Source organism: Oscarella lobularis, chromosome 17, assembly GCF_947507565.1.
Source record: "Oscarella lobularis chromosome 17, ooOscLobu1.1, whole genome shotgun sequence".
NCBI classification, from domain to species: domain Eukaryota; kingdom Metazoa; phylum Porifera; class Homoscleromorpha; order Homosclerophorida; family Oscarellidae; genus Oscarella; species Oscarella lobularis.
In genome coordinates, this window is record NC_089191.1 from 1919486 (window position 1) to 1937376 (window position 17891).

Sequence of the window (17891 nt, forward strand, 5' to 3'; positions counted from 1 at the left end):
AGAAGCCTGCTTCTGGTCTCTCAAAAACCAAAGCAAAGTAGTCGTCTCCGAACAGGAAATTTCTTCAAGTGTTTTTCGTACTCGTATACGCTTTTGCTTCTTCGCCATACAACGTACTACGCTAGTGTGCGATGCACTAGTTACGCTGGACTGTCTTCCAAAGCAACGTCTCACGGAATTACTCCAGACGATACCCACCCTATCGCTGGAGTAGTCTACGATCTCTGTCCAGACTCTTGTAGTCTGTTGACTGATATTGACTATTCGTCCAACATCACAGCACTTGCTTTTCGCTTTGACGGATTTTCCGATCCTGATAGTGGCATGGAGTTTTACGAGTGGTCTTGGAGTTATAACCCAGGCTGTTCTAACAACTCGGGGAGACTTGAATCATCCCAAAAAATGAACGAGTCTTACGGGTGCATGTATCGTCAGGCATGTTCCTGAATCACAACACGCTCTACCGTGCGACCGTTCTGGGTTACAACGGAGCAAAAGTGAAAGTGAAAAGCGTTTCAGATGGTGTTTTAATTGATACGACTCCACCAAAGAAGGTCTTAGTAAAGGACGGTGAAAGTCCCTTGGCTGACATAGACTATCATTCTTCTAATAACGTGATATCATTTACGTGGCCTTTGATTCGCGATGACGAGTCATATATTGCCATTTTAGAAGTTGGTCTTGGATCTGAACCGGGAGATAGCAATGTTTTCAATATGACAACAGTTGTGAATGAAACGACATCTCACACGTTCAACGACTTGAACCTTCGACAGAATGAAGTTTACGTTTAACCCCGGCAGTGCTATGTTTCTTTTCAACGTATCCCACGTTGCTGGAAGCGGTTGCACTCTCCTTCACCTAGAAGACGATTACCCCATCACGAACGTAACTGTTGCCGTAGATTCCGGGAATGATTACAAACAAATATGGAACGCAACAGTTAAGTCATTGATTTATCAAAGAATTGGCGTTCCCACTGGCGTTCCTGCAAGTTCCGATTTCTGGACTGACTATATCATTTATTGCCCTGTGACGGAATAAGGGGCTGAAGGGCTGAAGCACATGATATGACATGTGTAAGGACCATGCCATGCCGAAGTAGTTCAGTTTCGTGTAATGATCTGTGTGTGCGTCTCTTTGTGTGAATGTCTTATGTTCTCACTGTCGTCTATATTGGTGTTATGTTTCAAAGGCTTGTGCAGAAATGAATTCTAAGTGTTTTGCAAATCAAACCAGCGCTTCTTGTGTATCGCTATAGTCTACACATTAGGGTGTATAAAAAGTATACCCAAGGTGCACGCTACACGCATCACCATTCACTTCCACCGCAGCTGCAGCTAGATATCGACTCTCTATACTATATACTGTCTGTTATACCTGAGACCCCTTTCTGTATGCATTCGCCGAAAATTGAAAGCCTCGGAGACGTCTTCCGTTTATAAGCCTTCTCTGCGCCTAAAGAAGCATGACACGCGGCTTTAGACGCTTGAACTGGGGGCATAGAGTATAAAATACACATATCTATAGTGCATGTAACCTTTACTAATAGGTAAAGCTGGTAAAGCGGATAAAGCGTCCCGCAGCGCTCGTGTAGAGATGACTCTCGACTCCGCCACGTGAGTAGGCCTAGCAATCTGTATATTGACAGATAGGTAAGGATGACTAAGACCAATATTACATGATGTAGACTTTTACCAGGATGCGCTTTGAATCTGAGCCTTGCGCAGCGATCCTTTATTCGTTGGACGCTATATATTACTCTTCAGCAACATGCCAGACCTCTTTTCCACAGGTAAAGTAAGCGTTTGCCTGTCGCAAAACTAGCTGTGATCGCATTTCCGTGTTTCCGTATGGCAGTAGACATATCCAGTGACATGCACTGGCTAGCAAAGACGACGTAATTTAATTAAGGTACTAGGTCTCGATCCGTCACGGGGTATTGTCTATATATACAACTCCTATAAGAGCCCCGTCCTTGTGAACATGGACTTCCGCCTTTCTTGCAATAAGCAGATTAGAAACATTTGGTTCTCTTTCTCGATCTAGAAGACTTTGAGAGCTGCGTCCTCCGGAGACCAAATAGGCGATATAGCGCCTAAATTTCAGTCATGAATAATTTGCGGGAGACATGAATGACTTGGGTAGGACATGCACCCATTACCAGATTCACCAGCCAATGAATCAATGCACGATTAGTCTCGCTTCGATACGCATAGCTCAGGCTGATCTCCCAACTAGGAAACGACTTAGTAATTTACCCTCGTCTAGCTCACCGGCCCGATGAGAGGCCATCTTCTGAATCTTTCTTTTTCAGTGAGTTATTAATTAGCATTCACTCTATCTCGACTGCCTGCGCGAAGTAAAGACAAAGAAAATAATGACTACGTAGCTGAATGGTCCTGTAATTCTTTAGCAAACACTTAACGTATCCGAGTTTTAAACAATTCTTTAATTAACCGTCTTAGACACACGGAATAGGAGCTTGAGAGACGAGAAACTCCCCTTAGTTTGACGCCGGTCTCAAAGTGTCTTTCAGCCACATGACTAATGAACGTCTCTATAACCACAAAAAGAAACGAGGTGAGGCCCCCTTTGGGAATTCAGCATCACTAGGGCCACGGAACTTTCGGTCGCAGAGGCCGTTGCGAACATTGCGCGCTCGCATAATTCCAGCCACATGGAGACTAATCTTTTAGCTTTACTTGGCGCGACGGAGTAAAGAATTCGACTTGCGACGCACGAGAGACGGGCTTCGAAAGGGCTCGGATAAATTCGTCTCTAGGGCGACGGGGAACCACTGAGACGCTTCCACCGCCACGTCAAAATGAAGGCCTTTCGTGTAATGTTAAACAGAATTATGAAGACGCGTCGCGACCATGGCGTTACGCTTCGCAATGCGAAAATTTGTTCGCGGGACCCCTAAGGGAGCCTCACCTTTTCGTAAAAGCGCCAGCGCCTAGTGAAACCGCTTTGTAAACCTATTCTCCTGACCGAAGCGCGTCTTGCGAAGAACTTCAGTCGAAAGGTTTGCTCATATGGTTTGCTTTTCCTCGACTATTTCCCGGATAACGACGCGAGGTATAAATATGTACACACATCCGTGCACGTGGAGCGTATCGGCTGATGAGATAAAGAACTCGTCTTCTGATCATTTTCTTCTGCTATCATGGGCTCATGCTGCTCATGGGTGAGCGACTCTTTCTTCATTTGGCTCCATTCTTTGCGGCCTCTCCAGCGGTGCGAGCCCACCGTCCGTATGGAGTACGCTAAACATACGGGCATCTCTTTCAGTTCACCAGCGTGTCCGCTACGAGTGTCCGCTCGCCTGTTGACTAGCCTGTTGACTAGCCAAGCATGCGAATGACTAGATTTCTCTGCTACGTCGGTGACGTTTGGGACGCTGCGTAAATTGGGGGGTTCCTGAATCCGAACAAGGTAGAGGGGGGTCGAGCGAGCTGATGAAATATTGCTCCTACCTAAAAGCAGCTCCTGGCTTACTTTTTTCTTCAAGTTGAAGGGTAGCCACAGTCCGGGGTCTGAGCGATGACGTTTTCGGGTCTTCTTACGCAAAAGTTTCCCGGACAAATCGATATTTTTGGCCTATCCGGGGGACTCCTGTATCCGAACAGGCGATATCTTCACCAAAAATTGTTGTACCGAGGTCAGCTATATATCATTCGAAAGCTTAGAAACTTCGCTTTCATGCAGCACCAAAACAAATTGTTTTCTTTTTCTTTTAGGCTAGAGCAAAGTTACTCGCTTTCCAAGATCCTTAGGGTTATACTCTTTCTCGTGATCAGATTACTTCAAGAAGAGGCCTCAGGTAATAAATTTAAATAAGTTTGCATAGTTTTGAGCTTGATACGTGTACATGCTTTGAAGTGAGGCTGAAACACTTTGACCTGAGCATCATGCCTTTATGCGGAAAGCAGTCAGACACGTCCCATATGCCAGGACGAGTTGAAGAAGTCTTGTGCTACCTCAAAAAATGCACGCAAGCACCTGAAGATTTCGCAGTTCGACGGCTTTTACGGTATATATGTATATAGCCAATATTCAGCTGCACCACGTCCTACAGTACTATTTAGCTTTGAATATTGTGCGTTTCGTAGAATGATCATGCAATAGCAAACGCGAGTCAATTTTTACACTCGAAAATAGTGGAGTCTAATTTGATTAGTGACTATAGCCACACTGACGGTTCTGTCTTTCTGACTCGGGAATATCAGTGCTATCACTATTAGTAGTAAACTTTTTGTCGACGGCTAGGGTACTTAATAAGCGATTCCAGATCCCCGTAGGTCGAAGCGCATGCTATCCAAGCAGGCCGCAAATACGTCTATCTCTGAGATCACAACACCCTTTCAGCGCTCACACATTCTGCTTGAACAGTCACAGGACATGCAAATGCCGGCATAATTTTTTGCTGCCAGGCTAAATTTAGGTTGTGCTCCGACAGGAAGTGCTCGAGGGGATTAACCGGTGACGATCGAGGAAGCTTTTGAGAACGCGTAAAAGCCAGAAAGGATCTGATAACGTCCATACCGTCCGCCAGCCGCTAGAGACGGCTACCTGATCGATGAAGTCGAGGTTTTCCTTGACGGAAACCGCAGCTCCGCAGGCGAAAATATCCGCAATGGAAGAGCCAGCGTTGGCAAGACCAAAATAGTCCTTGGCGCAGCACCTGCCGTCCGACTCGCGAATGCATTGAAGAGGCAGGGATAGACTCTAAACTACTAAGGAAGCAGGCTTATCGCTAAACGTAGCGCTTTCGACATACGCTTCGCTTAATTACATAACGCTCAAACGCAGCGGCCCAACCGCTCTTTACATTACCGTGCGGAGCACTCGCACCATATCGCAGGTGATAGGAAGGCAGCAGCTGTTGGCCTGATTGGACCACAGGGGCGACGGCCGTGGAGCGACAAGGAGACGAAGTGGTGGGCGCAAGCGCTTTGCATGTTGTACGGAGTCATAAGAAACAAAAGGCACCGAACAATTTCTCAAAATCCCGAAAGAAGCGTCGAAAAAACAACTCTGTGAAGCGAGTAACGTGCGTCATCGCTGAATAATCGCGTCAGCAATGACGCACGCCAACATTCCATCAACGTTTCTCATACATAGGCCTACCACAAAGCAGCTGACGACAAACGCGACCGCTTCGTAGGGGATCCTTTCGGCGGCAGTGAAGTGAAGTACTCAAGACAAGACAACGGGTAAAGGCTTCTTTACCCCGCCCCGGATTTCAAACAAAGACCGACTTCCTAGCACAAACCTAACGCGGCAGACAGTCTTTCGTATCACAACGCGCCTTCACTTACATTAACGACTTCTACGGCGAGAGCTACAGAAATACTGAGCTTGAGGTTGACATCAGAGCAACAGTTGGCGCTTTTGATGACGTTTGCATCCGGCGATGTTATGTTTAGCTATCTAATTCAATGTGGTCCTTAAAAATAAAATAAATATTCCACAGGCAAAGCCCGAGAGAGATAAATAGGTTGCAGTATAGCCACACAACGTCCAGAAAGTCCTCAAGCTCCGACGTCTCCTGTTATCGCGTTGACCTCCTCTGCAACCATGAGTTTTCGTCTTGCAACTACCTTTCCTTTGGCATTTCTCTTTGCAGTTATTTCACCGCCGGCTAGCGTAAGATCAGTTGGACAAAGCACATTTATAGTTGTTGAACGACGTGCTCTTTCTACAGGGCTATCCAAAAAATTCCATCTCTTTTCGCGGACAAAATGTTTATTACGCTCCCAGTGGTGGAAATAATCCTTCCGCGCTAAATATCGGAGACGGCAAGGCTACGGTCTCAAACGATCAAATAGTCTACCTTCCGGGAAGTGAAGCCCCGTTTAACCCCGGCAGTGCTATGTTTCTTTTCAACGTATCCCACGTTGCTGGAAGCGGTTGCACTCTCCTTCACGAAGAAGACGATTACCCCCTCACGAACGTAACTGTTGCCGTAGATTCCGGGAATAATTACAAAGAAATATGGAACGCAACAGTTAAGTCATTCGTCTATCAAAGAATTGGCGTTCCCACTGGCGTTCCTGGAAGGCACGATTACTGGACTGACTATATCCTTTATTGCCCGGTGACTGAATAAGTGGCTGAAGGGCTGAAGCACATGATGTGACATGTGTAAGGACAATGTCTTTCTGCATGCGTGCCGTAGTAGTTCAGTTTTGCGTAACGATCTGTGTCGTCTCTTTGTGTGAATGTCCTATGTTCTCACTGTCGTCTATATCGGTGTTAAGTTTCAAAGGCTTGTGCAGAAATGAATTCTAAGTGTTTTGCAAATCAAACCAGCGCTTCTGGTGTATCACTTTAGTCATAGAGGTTACCAGCATGGAGAACGATAAGTCTCTGTCCTCGCCCCGATGGACGTTTCCAACCTCTACACATCAGGGTGTATAAAAAGTATACCCAAGGTGCACGCTACACGCATCCACCACAGCCTAACAGAGCCTAGATTCTATAAATAGATTCATGCTGGATTTACTCGCAATATTGGCTGCTAGAGTTGCAAGCCTGAAAAGCAAAGTGAAAGCTCGCATACAGCAAGAAAGGGAGAGATGCTTCGTATGACTTGTCATCTCGTAATCTCTCCTTATTGGATCATTAAGATGACCGTTTTGCGCGCGGAAAGACGTTCTTTTCTGCGGATCCTGATGCTCTTCGTGAGCCATCGAGCGTCTCCGTCGCCACTCTTAGGAGTGCGAAGTGCTCTAATAGATATTTGGTCGACGGGACGACGATTCTTTTGAATCCAATTGCTTTCTCCGTGTCTGCATTTTCTTCACGATTTCTGCTTTCGGCAATTGACAGACGACTGACTTTCAATCTGCACTAAAGAGAAAGAATTCCTTTGTTTGTGCATGCTCCATTTTGTTTTACTGCTACAGTAGTACATTAATTACGAATTACTGCAAAAGCCTGACTCATTTCCTTTGCACATTACAAAATCATTGTTGCCGCTCTGACGGCATTGTCTTTCTTAGAAAAGATTGTGACGCTTATAAGAAAGAAGAAATTTTTTGAGATACAGCCAAATCTAAATCTCATGAGTTTGCACGTGAAATTTAGGACTAACTCATAACTTGGAACGCATATGAATACAACGGGTTAGGTCCCCTCTGAGGGTTGTACATCACTAGTGCCAGGGGATTTGCGAACATCGCGCGATCACATAATCGACATCTCTTTCATGTGAAAATGATCGAAGGAGATCGACATCTCTTTCATATCAAAATGAAGGAGATCAACGTCTTTTCCTATAAATATGAAGGACATCGGCATGTCTTCAATATGAAATGAAGGGTGCTTCTTCTATTTTCACACGCCTAGCTCCGCCTTCGTGAGGATTAACTCGATATCGCTCAAGAGCGATGTACGTAGCAGCTAGTGCCTGAAGGCAACTATCCAGCTGACTGATCGCTAGTCACAGCGCTCACAGTCGCCATTTTCAAGAAGCCAAAATTGAAAATCTAAAACACATCTAAGACTGCCAGCTTTTACTGTCTACAGATTCTCTGGCGACAATAGCTATAACTATAAATAGCGTAAAGGCTCAATACAGTTTCTGTTCAAAAAGGCACGCCGACTGGCCAGGATTTCGTTTTTCTAAGAGACTCCATTCATGGCCTTATATTAATTAAATAATTCTCTCGATCTCTACCTCTGGTTGCTCGATTTACCTGAAATAGAGTCCAAAGCAACTTGTCAAGTACTTCTAGAAGCTTTTTAGTTTGGCGGAGTCTCGACGCAAGACTCTCTGACTTGTTTTAACACTCCCTCTCGCGATCTCTCCCATTTGACGCAATCGCCTGATTTGACGAAGTCCAAACGCGATGAAGCGTTGAGAAAGCGGACGACTGTCCTGCCGAAGGAGGCTCGACGCTGCCTGGGGCTCTGAACGTCGAGAACTTCGAATTCGTCGAGCTCTCCAGCAGGACCCAAAAACGATTAGACTAGTAGGAGCTTCATCGTTTGCGGAGTCTTGCTTTAGGGCTTTCAAACGCTCAGCAAAAGAGCGCCGCAACGTCGCAAGACTGAAGCAAAAAGCAACGGCCCGAGAAAGTCTTCTCTTCTAATACGGGCTTTGAGAACCCCGTACTCGAACTGTTCTGGACGCCCATTTTCACTCGATTCATACGCCGATCTGAAAGTAGATGGCACGCAGATTGAAGGTATGTCAAATTTATTTTTATTGCTGCGACTGCGTGTCTGCAGTCGGCTGTTTTGTTGTAAAAATCAAGGCAATGTCGTTTTTTTAGATGTCTACGAGAGAGCAGCGACTCATTTACGTCTTGGCCTTCAGTGTCGTGGAAAAGCGTCTGCCTCTCGAAGTGGCAGCCGTTGTTGAATACTTGCAACGGAGAGGCGTTCATGGTGTAAAAGTAGTCGAGACTCGGCCTGTCAACGGCGGCGAGGAGAGAGTGGGAGATCCCGTCACCATGCTTAAATCACTTTTTGAGTTGCTTTCTATGAGCAATGATAGTCGAAAGGAGCACTTCTCCGTATTTTGCTCGGCTCTTCGTCAGAATAATCCTCACGTTTGGGAAACGTGCCTTCTGCGTTTCACAGGTAAGCAAATAATTGTATTCCTCTTAGTATGATGTGTTGAATTTTTTTGATGAAGATCTGAACGACGGAGAGCTGGACTCTATGTGCAAAGGAATTGCACGTGATCCATTCAGTTCCGCTGAAGACAGTACGCATTGACACGTGTTCGTTTATTTTCACGTTTAGGGCTTCTCTTGTGTAGTTACCCCCTGCAGTGATGTTCAATCAGAAGTTGATATAATGGGCGTGTCTTCTCGCAAAAGTACGTGCTGTGAATCGATAGTGGCGTTTGATAGTTTAGTCGGTATTCTAAGGCTTCTTTCGTTTGGATGATCTGCCAAATGACGAGATTGAAGCAATTCTTAGATCTATTTGGAATCATTGTCAATGTATGGAATCAAAGAGGACGGATGGAGAACGTGTTGATATAGGTTATAACTTATCAGTTTCAATTAAATATATAGCGTATATCTGATCTTAGACAACAAACCGACAGAAGCGTACGTTCAAAGAGCCGTCGGAAGTCCACGGAATGTGCAAAGATGTATTCAATTGCCTAAGAACCAACAATTTGAAACAGCCGTTTCACGAGCTACGCTTCCTTTTTCCTCGCAATCAGGCAAGATTTTTTGACCTTTCTGTTCGATGACAGCAGATGTACTGTAGGAAAACTTAATTGCAAACGTCTGCTTTGGAGATTATTGGACGAAAAGAAAGAGAGGAAGCTCAATCACTTGCGGAATATTTTCAAAGCTAAGAGGAAATTGGCTCATTTGCATTTAAACCCACGTGAGTGAAAATTAGACGGGTCAGAAAGCAGTTTTTTTCTACCGTAGTTTATATTAGGCGCTGTAACAAATGCAAGCCATGATTCGTTGGAGTTTGAAAAGCGTCTCTATGAGTTTTGCTCTGAAGATGTTGGCCAGTATTGGCTTCCTCTCGGGCTTCGCCTTGGCTCGTCCCTGGTCGAGCTAAAGGCTATAGGAATCGAATTCGATCCTTATGGTGACAGCTACAAGGCCTTAGCTGTCGTAAGAAAACACATGGCTGACGACGACGGTGATGCGACATTCAGCAGAATTCGCGCTATCCTCCTCGAAGTAAAACGTAGCAGCGCTAATTATGCTGAAGCCACAAAAATTCTCTCGAGTATGTGCCCATTTTGGCAGCATTTCTTCTGGCTTCATTTTCTTTTAGGTGTACCACAGACACGTCGACAATTTTACGGTCGTGTTTCGGAATTAGAGGCAATACAGCGTTTTTTCTGGGGCAGCAAAACCAGGGAAAGTCACTCGTATCCTATCTCTCACAAGTTACAGGTAATACCCTCCTTCATAAAGGAATTTAACTATCATGTGCTAGTATAGTTTATCTGTGGAATTGGTGGAGTCGGAAAAACACATCTTGCTATGCAATATGCCAACTGCCAAGAAAAAGCGTATCACCGCGGTTTACTTTGCATCAATGCCGAGTCTCCCATGACCATGGAAGCTTCGTTGCGCGAATATGTGAGGCTCATTTTTAGTTGCGAAGCTTAGATGATGCCGTTGTTTGTTATATAGTTCTTGTTGGAAAAGGCCAGGGGTGAAGGAAACCTCGATATGACAGGCGGAGCAACTCTTCGGCAGTTATTTTCGATATTTTATGAAAGGGCCAAGCAGAGCAATCGATTTCTGATTCTGTTGGACAATGCTGACGAACTCGACATCATTGCAGATTTTCTTCCCCCATCTTCCGTTGCTTGTCATGCCTTGATTACAACTCGAGCGACAGGACAAAATGAGGTTTTTCAAAGAAAGAACTCCGCTGTTCTGGTTCTTGAGACGCTTGACGAATCAGCTGCTGTCTCAGCTCTAATCGGCTTATCAGGCAAAAGTAAAGAGGATTTGTCTCGCACTGAACTTGATGCTGTGCGAAAGATTGCCATTGAGGCACCTGTTGAGGGACTTCCCATCGCTATTAGTCATGCTGGCTCATATGTACAACGTCACGACGGTGTCACTTTTACAGTTTATTGGGAGAAACTCGTTGAAGAGAAGCGTCAACTCGAAGCGGCTTCGTTGAATTTACATACTTTTCTTCGCTACTTTCGACTTTCGCACCTAGAAGATGTTTTGCTACGCGCTGGAGTCAAAACTCCAACCGCTTTGCTTCGTTTGAAGATTGAACATCTTGAAATAAGCTTCTTTGACAGGCACTCTCTCACCAATGCCATTGAGACACTAAACACTAGGCGTCACGCTTTCCTCACCTGGGAGATGGATATATCAGATATTGAAGAGAATTATCCGTCTGCGTATTCCGTTCTTTCGTGCTGCTCCGTTATGCTTCCTAAATCGATTCCGCAAGAGGTGATTTCTGCCGCACTTTCGAAAATTCATGGCAACTCGAGGCCTCTGCGACTCATCGAAAGTCTAAGCGCATTGAAAAAGTACACACTATTAAAGCGAGACGAATTCAACGACGGAAGCGAAGTTTACAATTTCCACCATCTCGTCCACCGCAGCATTTTCGAACGATTGAGAGCAAACAAAGAAAGATTGGAGTACGTGCTCGTAACCATAGGAGACGTGCTGCTAAGCTTGATGAGCAGTTGTAAGTTACCGTACATCGGTGAGCGTAGTAGAATACATCCTCATTACTGTTCGGTGGTGAAGAGTATGATAGCTGTGCGAATGCTTCCTAGCGACAATCGTCACATTCGTCACGCTCTTGATCTTAACTTTGGATTTGGCGAATATGGAATTGTGAAGGAGTTGTCTTTGATGCTAATTGCCAATGTCAACGAGATGTCAAATGTGTCGGGAAGTGAAGGAGAAAGTGAAATCCTGCGTTATTGTATGTCTAGGTGTTGAAAATTGCCCTGGCGTTCTTATTCTCAAGGCGATGTTTAGGTTATATATTGCTGAGCTCTGTAGCTGCCTTCCAAGATGATCATATTGAAGGCAAGAAACATTTCTATAAAGCGTTCGAGAAGATAAGCATTGAAGATATTACGGAGGACGAACTGGCTTCAATGCCTGATGGCGAGTGTTCTCTTATAATTTTCAATGCTTTGACTTTGGAAATTTCCCTAGATCTAGTCGTTGCTGCAGCGCATTATGCAACCCGTCAAGATGCTGATACTATATTTAGCAAAATGGCTAGGATAACGGGATATAGAGATGTGCTAAGATCGAGTAATGCAGCACTACTGTTTGGTTTCTATCATTTCTACGTGTTATTGTATCTGTAGCGTTTTATCAGATGGCAGTCGCATTTTTTCAAAGTGGTAAACTGGAAAGGTACCAACACCTTCAAAGAGTTTTCGTCTCGTTTTCGACTTCGCATTCTGAACCTGCAGTAGAGCTTACAGGTACAATGTTGGCATTCTAAAGCCTGTTGGCTGTTTGGAGGCGCTTTTTTGTATAGGACTTGTTTGCCTTGCTTTCTGCATGTTTTATGAGAGCAAGTATCAAGAGGCTCTTGGCTACTTCAGGCAAATTTTTAAATTTTATGAAGCCTTTGGCTCATGTTTATCGCCACTGTCTGAACAGATAACAGGTATCTTAAGTCCTGCGACAGTGTTAGCGTAAATCGCTTGATGATTTGCGATCAGTACGCGTGGCGGCTTTTGACTGCTGCGAACGGACACGCCAATATGAATTTGGACACGAAGTGTTGAAGAAAGGATTGGATGAAGTTAAAGCTAGTTTATCGGCTGACAACTTTTTTTCAATTAATTGTATGTTAATGAAAGTATATATTATTAGTATCTTTCCTTGAGTTTGTTTTTTAGATCATACGAGGTACGGGTACAGTCTGTATTTGCTTGGTAAGTTCACCGAGGCTGTCACTCAAATGAGGCAATGCCTCGCGGCGTGTCCTCGGTCAAGCGAAGGTGTACCATTTCTAGTGAGAAGTAATTTCTTGAAAAAAGTACGTTTCTTTTGTAAAGAATTTCTTTTCTCTAAGACGTTACGTACATTTGTATGTCACTGTTGAACCTCGGAAAACGTGACGAAGTAGTTCAAACTTTGCATGAGTTTGAACATGTTTTACAAAATTTTGCGGTTGATTGCGACGACGCTTTGATGAGCCCTGAGGGTAATTGACCTTTTGCTGAATTTTCATTTCACTTTTTGGTTTTTCATTGTTTTCTGCAGATTGTTTCTATTTGTCGGAGGTTTATGCGCTGATGGAGAAGTGGAACGAAGCTGTAGTCCTACTAAAGAACCGATTATCTATGTACGAAAAAGACGGAACGCCACCAAGCTCTACACCTGTTTCAAGTAAATAGGAATTTTTCGCTATACTTATTTGCTGAGAGTTAATACAGTGTCTGCTCTTCTGGGACTGTGCCTGCAAAAGATGGGGTTTATTGAGGAGGCATACAATTTGACTAATACGGCACTTCTTCACTACAATCCAAGGCTATTTTCAGATGACAGCACATTGACATTACGTAAGCATTTTTCTGCAGAGCATTACAGTACCTATAATTTTTTTTCAGTTATTAGAATACAATCATGGTCTGCCCAAGAGTTAGGAAAAGGCGGCGACTAAACTTTATTATATTCTATGAAACGCCACTGTGTAAAATAATGTGGAGAAGACGTCCGCTTAATTAATTATTTAATAATCGAGGCTAGGTTTTCGTCGCGATGAAACATTAATGAAGCACAGAAACCTAAAATAGTTGTGATCGAATTGACTACTCGAGCATAAAACAACAACGCACGCCTCTCGTCAAAACCTGTCATTCGACTTCTCAAATGAGTATTCATTCAACTACCTAAAATTTATTACTATTACGCCAAGAAACGACACAGAACGATGGAAAACGTTTTAGCTAAACGCCCTCCAGGCCGTACAAAGCGTAAATATGACAATTTGGCGATTGTCACGGTGCTGAAAGAGATCGCGACTTACACGACGAATGGGACGTTACGCACAAATACCAAACAGTCAAACAACCTTGAAACGTTAAAAATTTCACCTGCGTATCGTCCGCATCGCATCGCTCGCCGAGAAGAGACGAAAAACGAGGAAAAGTTTTTTACTCATGTGACGCCTAACGCGCGCAGTTCTCATTGCTGGTTATGTATCACGTGGCGGCATGCAACTCGATTACAACATAGATTAAATAGAGACAATAACTGGACGAGCGAAGCAAAACAACGTAAAAGAATTCCTTTCTCTGCTCTTCTCACCTCGTACGTAATGAATACAGTATACGCAAAAGGCATCTCGTTTGAGTTCGTTCTTCCCCAAAGACGGTTTCGCTTACCAGTCACGTGCAGATCCAATGTCCGACAGATGTCATCGCTCCTTAGTGTCGAAGATCCTAAAACGAGATAGCGGTGAAAACGTGCTCGTTCTGTATCGTCCACTTAGCTTTTAGGCCTCCATACGGACGGTGGGCTCGCACCGCTGGAGAGGCCGCAAAAATGGAGCCAAATGTAGAAAGGGTCGCTCACCCATGAGCAGCGTGAGCCCATGAGCCGATCTAGCATAGGGAAGAGGGCCCTAAAACTAGACCGGTCCCTGTCGACAGTCATAGCCCTGCTGCAGAGGAGCTATCGCGCAAGACGTGAACAGAGTGAACAGTCGTGTAGTCGGCGTGGAGATGACGAGCCCGCCGACGCCGACGCTCCCCGTGTTGTACTAGCTTATAGCGTAGTAGAGCGGGACGGTTACGCCGATGACGCAGCCCCTACAGGGATTAGAACCGCGCGAGCGGCGACCTGTAATCACTGCGCCTTCGTTGTCCCGGGGAGCGACGTTGCGACGACTTGTTGCTCGCACTCCACGACTGACGGGCTGTACTGCACGCTGAACGACGACGAGGTTACGCAAAGAATTGTGTGCGATGTGCGCGCCTATATGTGCGAGAGAGGAGAGAAAGAACGAGCGCTCATTGGTTGAAGATAATTTGCGGTAAGACGCGTTACCTTATATGGTCAAAATTGCGGCTCACGTGAAAAGTTTCGACTAACCGCGTGACGCGCACCTGCTCGTTTTTTTTTTTGTGGTTTTACCTGACGTCATGGTGTCGAGTGCGTCGAAAACCAAGATGGCGGACCGACGAAAGCTCCCAGCTCGTACGCGCGTGTAGCGTCTCCGTTCCCTAAGTAAAAGACAAACGCAACGTTCGATCGAGTCGAAAAAGCGCGTTGCGACGACCAAAGGGAGGCATTTTCGCAAAATTTCAGGACTTGGACAACGATTGAACGCTTTCTTTGTTCGCACGAGTATCGACAGACATCGTCGCAGTAACGCATTCGTAAAAACGCTCCGCGTCTAGAGAAAATTGCAGCGCGACGTCGCGTCGAACGTAGAACGAGTCCGCGATCGCGATCGTCTCGCGATCAGGCTCCGTTTACCTATCTTATTGTATCCAGGTAGCGGAGTATTCGTAAAATCCCGACTAGCGCCTCAGGAAGGGCGAGGATTTCGATCGCTGTTTGGCTGCGTGGGCGTTCCTTTTCTCTGCATGGGCGTTTCTTACGTATTACGTCATTAATAGCATGGTTTCCCGGTAAACTGTTCCTTTCTTCTATATCTATGATAGAACGCTTTCACAACCACATTGCCCAGGGATATCCCTTGTCCGCCATCTTGCTTTCTCGCGTGACGGTAATGCGAAAAAACAAAACCACCCAAAGCGCCCGATCCAATAGTTTGATATTATTAGGATTAGAAAATGAGTTTATACGAACGTAAATACATTTGGTGATTGACACTGCTGTAAGTGAACGTACATCGTAAACGACACCCAAAAAAAATGCAAGACGTGCAAGTTATTTTTTCTATTCGTCCCTCTCTTTTATGCAGCTCTTCATATTTTCTTCAACGTCGTATTCAAAAGGAACTAAGTCATCAATTGACGTCTCGATCTCAGAAAAACTCGGTCGTTCTATGCTGTCCGAAGCCCAGCATTTCTTAATTATTTTTGCATAGCCTTCCGGACAGTCGTCAGGAATTTTGGGTCGATATCCTTCTATGACGGCCGCCTTCAAATCAGAAGCAAACTTGAAACCGCTGTCGGCATGAGGTATTCTCCTTGTCCAAATCTCCCACATAACAATCCCGTAGCTATGAAAGAAACTCCAACGCCTCATATGAATACCTACGTAGTTGTTTACCTGTATACGTCGACCGAAGCTCCGTACGGTTTTCGTGCGAGGACCTCTGGAGCGAGCCACTGCATTGTACCAACTTCCTGAGTCATTGCAGTGCGGTGGCTGTCTACCAACGGCTCACTTTCTTCATCAACTGAGCGTCTCCTTCCATTTCGCCTTACATCTTTATGACGCGAAGGCGCCTCTTTAGAAGACTCAACCAGTCTTGCTGAGCCAAAAACAGCGACGCGCACAGTCCAGTCTAAACTGACAAGCAGATTCGCACTCTTCAAGTCACGATGAATTCGAGGAGGCTTCATCATGTGGAGATACAGTAATTCATTCCTCTGGCTCCGTCCAATGCAAAGGAAAACTTAGGTTCTTTATCTAGAGCAATGTCTTTGTTGTGTAGTATCGCTGTCAGTGATCCCCTGTGCATTAGTTCCATGACAAGAAAAGGTGTGCCATCCCCCGAAACTTTCCACCTCCGAAAAACATTACGACATTCGGATGACGAGTTGTTTTCATGACTTCAATTTCTCGTGCAAATTCGACTCGACTGCGTTTGATTATTTGCATTTGATAGGAGTAGAATATAGCTTAGGCAAAGGCAAATCGCCCTTGAATTTGATCGCTAATGTGAAAAATCCAGCCCGGACGTTTTCTTCCACACCCGGACACTTTTTTCTTGAAAAAAGTGTCCGGCCGGACACTTTTTTACCTGGACACTTTTCTGCGTGACAGGCCTAGAAGTTCTCGGCGTTGAGCTCTATAGCGCACCAGGCAGCGTCGATCCTCTCAGTCGTTCGGCTTTCTCACCGCTCTCATCAGGCGATTTCGTCAAATGGGAACAGCCTGTTCCCATTTGACGAAATCGCCTGATGAGAGCGGTGAGAAAGCCGAACGACCGAACAGCTATCTTTATTTCATTATTTGTTGCCAGGCTTTTTCCTATATTCACTTTACGTCTCAACAACGTTGTCGACGAGAACGATCGACTGGGACTGAATGAAATGAATAGGAGCTCCTGTAGAAAGCAAATGTATTTATCAGAACCCGAAAGTGCATTCCGTTCTCTATGTACACCAAACTTATGTCCATAAATAGGTCTATAAACTAAAGCAGTCATCACTGATTAGTTTGACAAAGGTGTAGAAATCGAGAGAATTAATTAATATAAGGGCATGAATGCAGTCTCTTAGAAAAACGAAAGCCTGGCCATTTGGCGAGCCATTTTGAACAGAAACTGTATTGAGCCTTTAAGCTATTTAGTTCCAGGTTGCATGCATTCAAATTTTAGGATATTTTTCTCGCGCTTTGGCTATTACTGGACATAAGAAATTTATCATCACTTTTTGAATTCATGATTGACAGATGAACAGAAACGCATAAACACAAACGCACTGCATGCAAAGGAACATTGCAAGCATTGCTTTTCTTCACAACTTCGTGGAAACGCATTGGGCACAGACAAGATTTTTTTTTCCAACGTAAGGTGGACACGGTATAGCCCCGCAAGAAACCTCAACAGAAGTAAATTTACCGCCCCCGGCCTCGAATGCCTTATATTTTCCATCTGCACTTTCAAACATGTAGCAAAATTAGCGTGCATCGAATTATCTTTACCTCGGACGTAGCTTTCCGGGTTTTCGTCGAAGCAAGCCACTGCATATGACATTGAAAATGCCAATCCTTTATAGGCTGCCATACTGTTCGCAGGGCAATGTGCAGATCCGTACTGAGTGAATGTTGCTGACTGAGGAGGAGCCTCACAAACGGCACAAGGTATCTGAAAAGTCAAACGTAAAAAACATTTATGAATTACCTTTTTTGCCAACTGCTCAATATTGAAAAGAGAATAAGTTTTGAAATTACCTGTTTTGAATGGAGCTCCGTGATGTTTTTCCTGCTAAGCCCCTTGTAGTACGTATCGTATACTACGGCGCGCATATACACTGCATAGCCGTCATTTTTTTGAGGATAACGCACGGCATGAAGTTCGTCGTCCAAATCTTTTTTGCAGGTGAACGAATTGCCTGAAGATGTTGAGATCATCAAACCGGTAAACTTTGTTAATGTTCCTTTGGGACAAGACGTCCTTCCCCAACGAGTGAAAGCGACGCTAGTCGAATTGGGAGTGCAAACAGAACACGACAGACGTGTTTCTCGTAGATTATCTGCTGATGAACTCGTAGTGGTGTCGACCATTATAAG

At 44.8% G+C, this 17891-nt stretch overlaps 2 protein-coding genes and 3 long non-coding RNA genes across 7 annotated transcripts; 2 read left to right on the forward strand and 3 right to left on the reverse strand.

Moving 5' to 3' along the window:
- Positions 1 to 4562: 4562 nt before the first annotated feature.
- Positions 4563 to 6314, forward strand: LOC136197321 (uncharacterized). 2 transcript variants are annotated; one of them, XR_010672510.1, is made up of 3 exons: positions 4563 to 5219; positions 5272 to 5652; positions 5711 to 6314. It is a non-coding gene; the product is annotated as an uncharacterized lncRNA (long non-coding RNA). The 2 variants fall into 2 exon arrangements; XR_010672509.1 differs by having other exon boundaries at positions 4563 to 5652.
- Positions 6315 to 7506: 1192 nt separating this feature from the next.
- On the reverse strand, positions 7507 to 8065 carry LOC136197327 (uncharacterized). The gene is made up of 2 exons (XR_010672517.1): positions 7688 to 8065; positions 7507 to 7632 (listed from the first exon to the last, which is right to left on the reverse strand). It is a non-coding gene; the product is annotated as an uncharacterized lncRNA (long non-coding RNA).
- Positions 8066 to 8126: 61 nt separating this feature from the next.
- On the forward strand, positions 8127 to 13253 carry LOC136197316 (uncharacterized). Of its 2 annotated transcripts, XM_065987052.1 has the most exons (21): positions 8127 to 8198; positions 8286 to 8595; positions 8651 to 8722; positions 8777 to 8836; positions 8889 to 9005; positions 9056 to 9193; positions 9241 to 9363; positions 9421 to 9723; positions 9772 to 9893; positions 9942 to 10082; positions 10137 to 11412; positions 11469 to 11600; positions 11652 to 11753; positions 11810 to 11929; positions 11986 to 12117; positions 12173 to 12298; positions 12353 to 12475; positions 12529 to 12660; positions 12720 to 12845; positions 12893 to 13018; positions 13067 to 13253. In XM_065987052.1, exons 1-21 carry the CDS (start codon positions 8181 to 8183, stop codon positions 13117 to 13119), a joined length of 3852 nt encoding a protein of 1283 aa, XP_065843124.1. In that variant the 5' UTR covers positions 8127 to 8180; the 3' UTR covers positions 13120 to 13253. The 2 variants fall into 2 exon arrangements, 1 of the variants encoding a protein (XP_065843124.1); XR_010672507.1 differs by lacking the exons at positions 12893 to 13018; positions 13067 to 13253 and having other exon boundaries at positions 12353 to 12468.
- A 19-nt stretch (positions 13254 to 13272) lies between these two features.
- Positions 13273 to 15046, reverse strand: LOC136197323 (uncharacterized). Its single transcript, XR_010672513.1, has 3 exons — positions 14940 to 15046; positions 14508 to 14856; positions 13273 to 14435 (listed from the first exon to the last, which is right to left on the reverse strand). It is a non-coding gene; the product is annotated as an uncharacterized lncRNA (long non-coding RNA).
- Positions 15047 to 15365: 319 nt separating this feature from the next.
- On the reverse strand, positions 15366 to 16256 carry LOC136197597 (uncharacterized). Its single transcript, XM_065987392.1, is given in 4 exon segments — positions 15366 to 15651; positions 15702 to 16009; positions 16012 to 16151; positions 16154 to 16256. Coding segments are annotated over 4 exon segments (837 nt in total).
- Positions 16257 to 17891: the final 1635 nt, after the last annotated feature.